The sequence below is a fragment of the Clupea harengus genome, chromosome 5 (assembly GCF_900700415.2).
Source record: "Clupea harengus chromosome 5, Ch_v2.0.2, whole genome shotgun sequence".
Classification (NCBI taxonomy): Eukaryota; Metazoa; Chordata; class Actinopteri; order Clupeiformes; family Clupeidae; genus Clupea; species Clupea harengus.
The window spans coordinates 17,966,862-17,979,332 of NC_045156.1; the positions used below are offsets into that span (position 1 = coordinate 17,966,862).

At 42.6% G+C, this 12,471-nt stretch overlaps 1 protein-coding gene across 1 annotated transcript; it reads right to left on the reverse strand.

Moving 5' to 3' along the window:
* Positions 1–576: 576 nt before the first annotated feature.
* On the reverse strand, positions 577–3,434 carry abraa (actin binding Rho activating protein a). The gene is made up of 2 exons (XM_012829348.3): positions 2,478–3,434; positions 577–1,545 (listed from the first exon to the last, which is right to left on the reverse strand). The coding sequence occupies exons 1-2, from the start codon at positions 3,081–3,083 to the stop codon at positions 1,108–1,110; spliced, it is 1,044 nt and encodes a 347-aa protein (XP_012684802.2). The 5' UTR covers positions 3,084–3,434; the 3' UTR covers positions 577–1,107.
* Positions 3,435–12,471: the final 9,037 nt, after the last annotated feature.

Genomic DNA, 12,471 nt, shown 5'->3' on the forward strand with positions numbered 1-12,471 from the left:
GCATCTTTACCAGGCAGTACGGTTGACATTCAGAATGGTGACACATCTTTTCTAACCATAGATATAAATATAAAGGTGTGTGCTGCACAATCCCCTGCACAAATCAAGTCACCATGCAGGGTGGTGTAAACAAATCAGAAACACTATAGGAGTCCGGACGTGGCAAACAGTACAGCCTGGCAGTGTGTACCGTGTCTGTAGGTGACGGTAGCGGCTGTTGGATGTCCTTTGTGTGGTGAATGTCACGCGTGCAGGCAGCCTCTCTCTCCAAGCACCTGGCAACCCTCCAGATTCCCCTGTGTCTGTTCGAGTGCACCTCAGAACCTCTGATTTGATCAACATGAGGTCATAAACACACACAAACACGCATGTGTGACCTACACACACAAACAAACACACACACACATCCAAGGAAACAACGATGTCACTCATGCATCAGGCTTGAGTAAGGCTGTGATGCTGTGGCTGGGATGACTGGCTCTTCACAAAGGAAATATATCTAATATATATAAGATCTAACCTAAAAGACAGAAATACTCATGGCCACAGAGAGAAGAGAACTGACATTGTTTTGGCAAGGAGACTTTATTTCCAGTCACTTAACAAAGCTTTGAGTTTAGAATTGAGCTGTTAGAGGAAATTATAGCCATAATTTGACAATCAAGATTAAACACAAAACATCTAATAAATATAAAATGTCCTTCTGTAAGAAGGTTGGCTTGCTTTCATTTTGAAAGAAATTTTCACATTACTGCTAGAGGTGACTGTAATCCAGTCATGTAACACCTACCATTACGGTCAACACCAATGAAACACAAACACAAACCAAAAATCACTAAATGATTTTTCATAAAAATACGCCCCATTTCAAATACTTACTATGACAAAAAATTTGTAATGATTGTTATGACAATTGTACATACATTATTTTCAAATACAGTATTGCTAATAATGGGAAAACAAAGGGATTAGCACAGAAGATCAGTGTGGTTAGTTTAGTGTGGACGCCATGTTTCCTGCCTATGGCAGTGCCAAACTGGACAGCTGCCTGACAGGCTGTGTAAAGGGCAAGCCCTCTCTCGGTCAGTGGGTCAGACTTTCACGGCCTCAGTCCATAAGGGTGATGATGACATGGTCATCCTGTCCTTTCCAGAGCATCTCCCCCTCGAAATCTAGCATCTTATGCTTGCGACAGCGCAGCAGGATGCCCACGACCTTGTCCGAGATCTTGACGTAGCGGTCGAACAGCCTGCCAAAGCTGATGTAGAAGCGCCCGTTTTTGTCCGTCATCTCCATGTCCCGGATGATGAAGCACATCTCCTCCATCTCCTTGTGGATATGCTTGTGAGCACGATCGCCGCGCTCGGCCGTCTTGGAGCCATCCTTGGGACGGCCGTATCCTGTGTCACCCTTCTGCAGACGGCAGGCCATGGCGTGGTCGTAGTCGAATTCCTCGCTGAAAGGGTTCAGCTTCTGGCTCGCCATGTGTTCCTTTGACCATCTCTGCCACCTGCTCTTGATGTCTGACATAGTGGTCACCTTAATCTATGGAGGGAGGATAATGTTGAGAACGTTACATATTTTATTGTGTACCAAAGCATTTTATGGATACAGTTTTAAGGAGAAGTCTGTAATTCTAATCCCATACACTTTTTGCCAAATTCATTGCAAGCGTTTGAAAAAACTGAGGTGCTCGCTGTCAATGGGAAACATAGTGGCTCGGACCGAGCCATAAAAAAATCCCAGCCAATAAACACACATGATCCAGGAGCATGGAATGGAGGGGTGTAATTTGATTGGCTGTTCGGTCAACAACCTTTCGCGAAACCGAATCGCGGATACTGGCTTATACTGCAGCCATTTAAAAATACGCTGTCATGCCAATGGTCTGTGTGTTGGCATATCTTACAGACTGTGACGTACTTCGGGGGCTTTTCTTTCATGACTGTCATTCAAAGTGCAAGGAATGTGCCTAGTGAAATCTAAGATGGAAACCTCACTGAATCAAAAAGGACTTGTGACATTGCGATGAATCTCAGCCAGCACCAAGGCTATCTGAGATATCTCAATGATTTTTAGGTCAGAGGGAAAGATATGTGACTATATTTATGGCCACATATATTCCACTGCTCAGACAAGTGTTTGACTTTGTGTCAAAACATTCAGGGGACGAGTAAAGTTTTCCAGACACAGGCTGTTTACAGTAAAAACATCACTTTCAAATGAAATACGCCTACATGTATAGTACACCGAGTATGTTATGTTTGGTCTGTTTACAGTATAAAACCCCAATATTATATATGGTTATAGTTATACCAAAGAATGCTAACATATGTAAAATAAACATGTTTATACTGAACAGAAAAGCCTAATCAATTACTTTACCACTAAATTTAATTTCCCTGGCTGCATACCAAGAGATGCTTCTCACTTATTAGGCTTGGACCAGAAGTCCAGCACAGACCCTGACACCGTACCTTGGGTCTGGCGATAGGTTTCTTCTGTTCCGTCTCATTCTTGTCGCTGTGGTCGCTGAGGCCCGTCTCCTCCCCGATCCCGCTGTCCTCCGTGTCCAGACTACTGCTGCGTGAGCCCATCTTCCGCTCCTCCCTGCCCGCCTGCACCGGGACCCTCGCCATGCCACCTGCTTTGGAGCCGCAGTAACGTCTCCTGGTGGGCGACTCGTTGCCCAGGAAGGGCTTCGCGCCCTCGGGTGGCGCCATCTGGTTGGTGTTGATTTTTTCTTTGATGGAGCTAACCCGGTCGCTGCCACACTCGTTGGGTCTGGGTGCCACGCTCTTGGTCACCGCACCCGTTTTGATGCAGCTTTCACCCAGGTCCTCGCCGTCATCCACCGTTACCACGCGCGGACTGACCTGCAGCTTGATCTCACTCTGCTCTTTGTTCTCCATGTCCTCGATAATGGAGTCAGGCACCCACCCTGAGGGTATGACGTCCTGTTTGTTGGAGTGATCACTGGCCCAGCCTTGCCAGCTCTTGGCCAGGCTGTTGACCATTGCCGCACATTTAATCTTCCGGACGACCCGGGTGAAGGATTTGTTCTCCTGTGTGTCGGTGCTCATGGCTTCCTGAAGCGTTCTTTGATGTTAGGATAGGAATAGGGGTTTGGAAGGTAATCCTCTGGTACCTCCTGGAGAGGGTGCCGGGGTTTAAATACGAGAGGACTGAGGAAGCAAAGTCAGAGGCTGGAGGTGTGACATTGCTGGTGTGCACATGGTGCCCAGGCTGACCCCAAACACGCTGATGGAATTTCCCCACTGAGCGACCCAGTCAACAGGTGGCAATGCTGAGTGGCAATAACAATCCTATTCACCTCCGTCCTGAAGTAAAGCACCCATACATACACAACCCCATTCCAAAGGAAACGGTTAATATTTCTTATTTTAGCTGCCGCTTACATAGTGAAAAGATTAGCTCACTCCCACATTTTCAGACAGCTTTTGTCACCAGAAGGGCTTGCGTTTGAGCATTAGCTGGTTATTTTAGATGCCAGTTTTAATGTCGCTTGCCAGCACTCTATGTGTTGATCTATTTTTGAGAGAAGCTGCATGTGCTGGCCTCTGCTGATTGATGCACAGACCTGCTTGGCAAAACATGAGCCGGTCTATTTTGGGCAGATCGCTGTCCTTGGACCACAACAAACCAATGGGCTCCATCTGGTTTATTTACATTTAAAGCTGTGTGTTTGAATCTGACTGCTTAAATGCTCACTAGACTTCATGGGTCTGTGCTAAAAAAACTTAAGATCTTGCATTAGAGTATCGATGTATGAAACAAACAGACTAACTCATAAATGAGTGGACGATAGGATATGATGGAAGCAGTTTGTTAGGTTGTGACGACAATCAAGATTAAGATCAAGCCAGCATACAGCATACAAAAGATATCTATCTTCAATTCATATGATTTCCCTTTGTTGTCCTGGTATCACCATGGGTGGGTACACTTTGATACCAGTGACACTTTCTCACATGACACAGGGCAGAAGACATTATATTGCTTATCAAAGACAACAAGGGAAACAAGTGGAATGAAGGCTTTGATTTAGATGGGCCACATCTTAATTCATACATTTGTTTCATCTCCCACTCAAGTTCCTTGAGGATGAACATTGGAGAGGAAATTAATTAATTGTAGTGTTCAACGAGCCCATGCAGCTTGGCCTATTTTGGTTAAACTGTGACAGGATGCTGAGTGACTCATGTATGGAGGAGTGTGGCTAACGTCGCTCTCTGCATCAGACGTTACAGGATCTGCTGGTTTCTCGCACTTTCTCACAATGAAATGCTGAACTCATTGTGCATGTTGGGTCATTACATTGCATTGGTTAATTTATTTCGTGACAAAAACTGTAGGCCTGGCTTTACATTGCATGTAAAGATTATATAAACATTCCCACAACAACGCAAACGTAAATGCTACTGCTCTTACTTGCAAGTGCATCATCCCTTAGAAATGAAAGGGCTGCATAACTCGTTGCATAAACATTATAAACTGGAGTGAGTGGTGAATTGAAGGATCTGGGGTAGCCCCCCTGATAAAAAAGGGCAGGCTTAGGTCCTGGGACCCCTATGAAATGCTAGTAGGTTTCAAATTACACAGCTGCATGTCTGTTTCTGGCACCAAGTCATCATGGTCTCTGTCTCAAAACACTGCTACAACATACTACCATTAATGACGCTCTGAACCCTATAGGCCTATATACAAAATGTGCACAACATTTCTAAAAAATATGTCCAATACGTCCAATATCTGAAACATCAGTGGGTTTTCAACAGGGAATGAGTAATTGTTTGGCTAAACAACAAGCCTAGGGGCAGCAATAGTGGCCATTGCCTTCCAACTCTGAGATCAATTTCATATGGATATACACTCACTGAGCACTTTATTAGGGACACCTGTATATCTACTTATTCATGCAACTATCTAATCATCCAATTGTGTGGCAGCAGTGCAATGCATAAAATCATGCAGATACTGGTCAGGAACGTCAGTTAATCAACCATCAGAATGGGGGAAAAAAGGACTTTTGACTGTGGCGAGATTCTACAACAGCGGAAGACCACGTCAGGTTCCACTTCTGTCAGCCAAGAACAGAAAGCGGAGGCTGCAGTGGGCACAGGCTCACCAAAACTGGACACTTGAAGAACTTGCCTGGTCTGATGAATCTCGATTTCTGCTGAGGCACACAGATGCTAGGATGCTAGGGTCAGAATTTGGCGCCAAAAGCATGACTCCCTGGACCCAGCCTGTCTTGTGTCAACAGTCCAGGCTGGTGGCGGTGGTGTAATGGTGTGGGGAATGTTTTCTAGGCACACTTACAGCATGATAATGCACCATGTCACAAAGCAAAAGTTGTCTCAAACTGGTTTTGTGAACATGACAGTGAGCTCAGTGTTCTTCAATGGCCTTCTTAGTGATCGAATCTGAATCCAATAGAACACTGATCATATGCAGAAAATGGAGACTAGCAGGAAATTGTCAGAAAACGTAATAACCACATGACCTTGTTGCTAGAAGATGGATCACATATCTTTTACAGTATCAGTATTATTGCTTTGCCTAATGTCTATCAGGTTCATTTGAATAATTGTTGTGCTAACTTAATAGCTAGTTAAAAAAATCAAGAATGTGTGACAGTTGTGTGCCATTTACATAGATGATCAGATACACTCAGTCACTCAGCATTTAGTTTATATAGGCCTACACTGCATTAAAAAAAAAAAAGATCCCAGTGAAAAGATGGTGTGGCCTTCTTTATTGGTTGCTTTGTAACCAACACAGTTACTTACTTACCAATAAAGCTATAGTTTCTACTCGAAATATGCAAATAAACATACACTGTATTTTGCACACGTGTTTTAGTGACAAAACAGGGCAAGTTAACTCCAAGTAAGTAGTAAACCTCTAACAGAAGAGCCACAGGTTTGTCACTAAACCATGTACTTCAGAAACCTCCCAGGTCTGGGCACAGGCCAGTGCCTGCTGTGTTTTGAACATGATAACACTGTGTCTTGTCCAAGGCTAATACATGAGGTCCACCAGAATTCCTGATAACTGCTTGATTATGCTTGATATAACACAACTTTAATTGATGATACTGTAGGGTTCAGTTAACTGTGTATGATAGGTGTTTAGCTCGCTAACTAGTTAACTTGCTAACCAGCCAAGACGGTTGGCTGGCTAGTTTGCAAACCAGCAGATGGACAAACTCAAATCATGACAGGAAGAAGTTTGAATTTAGGTCTAGTTGTGAAAGACTGCTCTAGCTTTCTAGTAATGTTACCTGTCTGAAAATGTAAAGTCAGATAGCCTCCTTAACCAACATTTTTGCACCAAAATGGTGATAGATCCCAATATTCAGGTGTTACTTTATCTTTACCTTGGCATACACGGCAACAAATAATGTGTATTAGCAGTAATGATTATCTATTAAGCATTAATAGTTCTATTGTTTTATACTTGGGCATGCACAATCATCCATATATATACATTAAAGGCTGAAATAGGTATTGTATAAATTTTTTCACCATTTGGATGCGTACACAGGACAGTGTCATCACTTATCATGTTCTACTTTATTATACAGGCACCGTTGTCTTAGCATTTCTCTGAATCATTTGTGTTTTTTATTTTTTTTAAATGAAATGTTGCTCTCTGGAACACCACTTTTTGTTATTTTAAAGTGAAAAAGTTGAACCCTTCCAACAATCTAGAGTGCAGGGGTTTCAATACCTGTCATATTAGACTTCTCAACACCAATTGTTTCACTTCTTCATTTACAAAAAGGACACAGTGACTCACCAAGAAAAGGTGTCACAGAGAGTTTAATTTTCAAAAGTGATTCCATGCTTTGGCACCGCATTTGTGTGTTGATACCGAACTTGGCACCTGTAATTTTCCCAACAGCCTGTGCTATTTGACAAGTGGGAGGTGTCCATCTGACAAACCAACCTAGTCCCTTAAAGGTACAGTCCGTGAAATTTGAGCTCAACAACCAATCGAATTACACCCCTTCCTTCCGTGCTCTTGAAGCAACTTGTCAATTTAGCTGTTTATGGATCGTTCCAAGCCACTATGTTTGTATCCCATTTACAGAGCCAGGACTGTGTACAAATACCACCGTTTTTTGAGTACAGACACCCAACAGACAGCTAGAGGACCGTGAGGAGCAAAAAGCATATATTGGAGTAGAATCGTGGACTTCACATTTAACACATTGTATTGCCTGTATGACTTTTTTAAGGGTTATGTATCAGGAAAAAAACACGTCAGTTTCACAACATCAGTTTCATAAACTGTTTGAATTTTGATTTATTGGATGGTAGTTTGAATACCTTCAAAAGATAATTCCTCAAAAAAGAGTTACAAAATGCTTTCTGTCACCAGGCCTAGGCATTGGCATCATCATGTCAGACAGTGTTTTTTTTTTCATTCTGCTTGAATAACTCCTGCATCTCCATGGCACTCATTAGAGGAGAATGAGCAATCAGCTAATCAACACAGTGCTATGTGATGACGCCTGGCAGTGCACTGGTGAGAGGGAGCGTCTCATCTTCGGGGAGGCAAAGTGTTCAAAGCCTGTCCAGAGTGTTTGATATTTGAAACACTCCTGTGACACAATTTACTATGCCTACAGATAGCATGTGATGAAGGTAATGTTTACCTCAGAGCATATTGGTAGTGTGACGGATATTGCGTTTGTGATTGCCAATGTTTACAACTCTGTTCATTAGTTACATTTGTTTATGTAGGATTCTGGAAACACACATTCGTTATCCTTAAAGGAAACATCACGCCCCAGATATATCTTTCCTCAAGCACTGCGTGCCATTGTGACCCAGGCAATATGTTTTATTTAAACCACGTCTGAGGTCATTGTAGTGGTCATTGGTCACTGCTGCTAATAATTACACTTCTTATTATGAACACACTCCTAATGTGGCCCATGAAGAGTCACTCTGTATTCCTGGCCACTGTTGCTGCTACCTCTCTTTTTAAATAGGTAACCTGACCCAAAAATGTGCCCTTGAACTATATACACAGAGGAAGTATTTTTACCGAGCTTTGTCTGGGATTCTTTTCTTGAACCATCCAGAATGCAACGCTCCGTTCTCTTTCCTGTCTGGGTATTGGCCACGTTTAAGGGGATTCGGTCACCTACTCGGCAGCAGTCACCAAACTTGTTCTACATACACTTCTCTTTTCATTTCCCTAAGCGGCGCTGAAGCCATGGCCCAGATAGGAAGTTTGGAATCTGAGAGAAATGGATGTGTGACATTGTATGGCAGTGTGTTAAACAACGGTGCGCTGGTTTGGCTTTGAGTACCGCTTCACAAACCAAGAGAAGAGTAACATGTGTAAAAGGAAATTGGCGGTGGCCCCGTGGAGTCAAAGATACGACAGAAATATCTGTGGTGTCATGTCATGTGTGCTAATGAAAGTAGCGAGTCTTTCTGTGTGCGTCTTAGTGAGTCATTCTGACTGTGACTCAGCCAGTGATTCTCGCAGTCTGAATAATTCCCCAGCAGGGTGGGAGCACCTGTTCGCGACGCATGCTATCCTCAAAGAGAGCACTCGGAAATAGAGCTTGCCTTCCAGTTCTTTAAAGATGCATTAATGAGTGCAATCATGATGGAGGCAGAAAGCCTGATTGTGCCACACAGAACTCACACAGTGCGGAGTCTTGAAAATCCTGTAGTTCTGGAGTCTTGCACTGGGATATCAGAGTACGAAACTGCAATGCAAAATGTGCTGTTAATATACCATTTATGAAATTTTTTTATTTTTAAATGTATTTCAAATAGATTTCTGGCACACAAGAGCACTATGAAATAGAACTTATATACTAATGATCAGAATATGTAAATAGCAAAGAACCAGGACCATTGTGCTATGTCAATTATTGGTTATTGTATTCATGCTTTCAACATGCTGTAAGAAACTAAGATATTTCATCTTTGTAATTTGCAATAGAGAGAGAGAGACAGAGAGAGAGAGAGAGAGAGAGGGAAAGACAGGTGGGCATAGACATTCTGAACATCCAGTACTGGAGGCCCCTCTCTCCCAGTAGATTTATAACCTCCCATAACACATAACCCCCCCCCATCGTATATTTACTTTATAGCCTCTGGACAGCAGATTGGAAACATGCAATGAAAGGTGAGGGGCTCACAAGCTATTTCTGTATTCTGTACACTAAGCTAATATTACAGTAGAGGATACCTGCTAATTGAATGCACCAGAAGTGACACAGATGAAAAACTGATAGTAAGCTGGATGGTAATGCAACATGTCCCTTACTGGCAGTTGCTTATCAAGAGAACAGTTCTGGATGATTACATTTCACAATATTTCCGACTTATAAAGTGGTGGTCCCATAAATGACTTCCTGGAGATATTGCAGACATTATGTGTTATTGAGATGGAGGCAAACAGTGGGACATAGGAGTCCAACAGAGCCTTCTCTACTTCAGTAATTGTGATTCACCGTGCACTTCACAGCTAACTAGTTTTTGCAGAGCTCGGCCACAAGAGAGGCACAAAAACAAAATGTGGGCCACCAGACTATCTAAGTAAAACTGGGCCAAATTGTAGTGTTTTTTTTTTTAGCTCAAACATGTAGTTAATTACTCAATAAACAGCCATGTTTACAAACAGAGAACATACTTAAATGCTTTATGTGTGAATGTATACCTTCTATGTATGCATACCCTCTTCCAGTGCCATGTCTTTGCCTCATGCACCGGCTATGCTGAAGCACATCACATGCACTGCAGCATGCACTTACATCTATATGTTATCACATGTGCAAATTAATATGGCGTAGTGCTGTATATCGCTGTGAGTGCAGTCTGAAGCACAGAGGACATAACCTAAACTGCTGGCTCTGGTCATTGGGGACCAGAAAATCCCTTCACAGCCCACATAACTCTTTACTTTATGTTTTACAGAAAGATACATACTGTATGTGAAGGACAGATGCAACAGCAAATGACTGCATCTGCATTTAAACTACACTGGAACACTATAACTGGGAATGGCTCCCATTCTACGGCCAAGGGGATAAATGTTTCCTCTTCATCATCTTAAAGCTGCACTCTGCTATTGCGAAGGCAGTAATGGCTATAATTGCATTGACTGACTGCACTGTGGGTACACTCCCACTAATAACTCTCAAGATGGCCCGTTCTGTGAAGTTGTGAAGTAGTGCCCCCATCTGGCAATACCTTTATTCCATGGACAATGTTCTCTCTCACACACTGTGTGTGTGTGTGCGTATGCGTGTGTGTGTGCGTGTGTGTGTGTGTGTGTGTGCGTGTGCGTGCGTGTGTGTGTGTGTGTGTGTGTGCGTGTGTGTGTGTGCGTGTGCGTGTGTGTGTGTGTGTGTGTATGTGTGAGATAGTGTGTGTTTGTGTGCGTGTGCGTGTGTGTGTGTGTGTGTATGTGTGAGATAGTGTGTGTGTGTGTTTGTATGTGTGAGATAGTGTGTGTGTGTGTGTTTGTATGTGTGTGTAGTTGCAGTAAGTGGATGGTGGTTTTAAAGCAGGTAATAAGCTACAGTTTACTTTAGATTCCTCAAATACACCAGAGAGCTCCTGCTGAGCTCCTACAGAAAAGCGAAACTGAGCCTGCGGTGAAGGAGAGGTTTGTGAAGGAGAGGACACACGCTTTCAAAAAAAGAGTTGTCTGGTGTTGCTTGGAAATAGAACACATTTGATAACCTAGATTCTCATCCAGTTCCTCTAGAGGAAGACAAAGCAACGCTGCAGGGAAAATGACTGAGGAAAAAAAAGAGAAAGAGGAGGAATTGAGGTCATGAGGACAGAAAAAAGTTTGGCTTGATCTATAACACAGAATCAGTTCACAATATCCACAGCCATTTCTATATCATCCCTTACTACATCATCTACATCATCCCTTACTACATCATCCCTTACTACATCTTCTAAAACTGATTGTTCCAATCCTTCATTGTGATTGGCTAAATCGCGTTCCATGCCGTTGTAAAATCTAGCATTACCTTTCAAGTTGTCCTCATAACATTCTATGATAACATTCCATATTACTGCGCATGGAATATTTCAAAGAAAGAAAGACGTTACAAAGCTGTCGCTGGCCTAGAGGGGAGAGAGATTATGGCAGTGACGGGACATAGATAGGTGCGAGTTGTCACTGAAATCGTACTGGCGTCCAAATTACAGCGAGAGGAAGGAGTGGAGCAACATCCTGGCAACATCATCTGGGACACTGAAGCGTCAACATCAAGATACCCCTGTCAATGCACCAGCAAAGAGGAGCCCGTTTGAAAACAATTTCAACAATTGCACTATTAATGGCGATATACAAATTAATGTGAATAAATAAGCACCCCTTTTTTGTCAGTAGCGCAAGTGTTCCATCTGGCTGTTGCGTGGCAACGATTTATTTACGAACTATACTTTGTAGTGGCGGAAGAATGACGGTTTGTTATTAAACTATTTTGTTTCTTAAATTTAATTGTCGTTATTTAATGAAACCATACCAGATATTTGTGGTGAGGGATGACGCTTCGCTTCGTGCCTAACAACTCCCCTTACCTGTTCTAAAATCAGCGCAAAACACTTGGGGCTTATTGCTTAAATCTACATCATCCCTTACTACATCATCTATATCATCCCTTAGCAGAAGAACCGTAGCTAGAGCACATTTTTTATCAGCTCTAAACTAAAACTATGCTGTTTGGCGCCATGTGGCATTATTTTAGTATTTCCTGCCTAGCCACCCTGCCGATGCAGGCAGGTAAGCATAATCAATTGTATTTTAGGGAGGTAAGAGTGAGTCTGTGTGAAATATGTGTGAAAGTACTTGGGATTTGCCACCAGAGGGCCACATCATCTCATTAATGTGGGTATAAATGTGTCAAGGGTAATGCAAGTTGGTATTAAAAGTAATGTACTAGTTTCACTAAGAAGAGCACAGTTGTGACATGATTTAAAGTGACACTCAAGGTGAGGATTGCTATGCCATGAATGTAGGCAGATGTCTATCAGAGTGTATGTATTGTAGGCCTCTGCTTGGATCATTTGTTTAAAAAAAAGATGTAAAAAAAAGATCCAGTGTTGTGGACAAAAAGATCCAGCCCTTCTAGAAAACTGATTCTAAAACATTGTGTCAAAAATTCTTGCTACTTGGCGGGCAGTAAGGTATATTACAGCTTGTGCAGAAGTTGGCTTATTGAAACTCCTATATCATGCAATTTGATTGGCCAGCTCACTTTCCGAGTACCTGCTAATGAAACAAGAAGTAACATTCTCTCTCTCTCTGTTTCTCTCCCTCTCTCTCTCTAAGGGACTGTTAAACAAACTACTGTTTCACAGCAGTGGTCTCCAGCTCATACTAAGGCATCAGCTTATGAGAAAAGGCAAAGGCTTTATATAAAGTCTCCAGCCCAGTAACTGGGGCATAGTC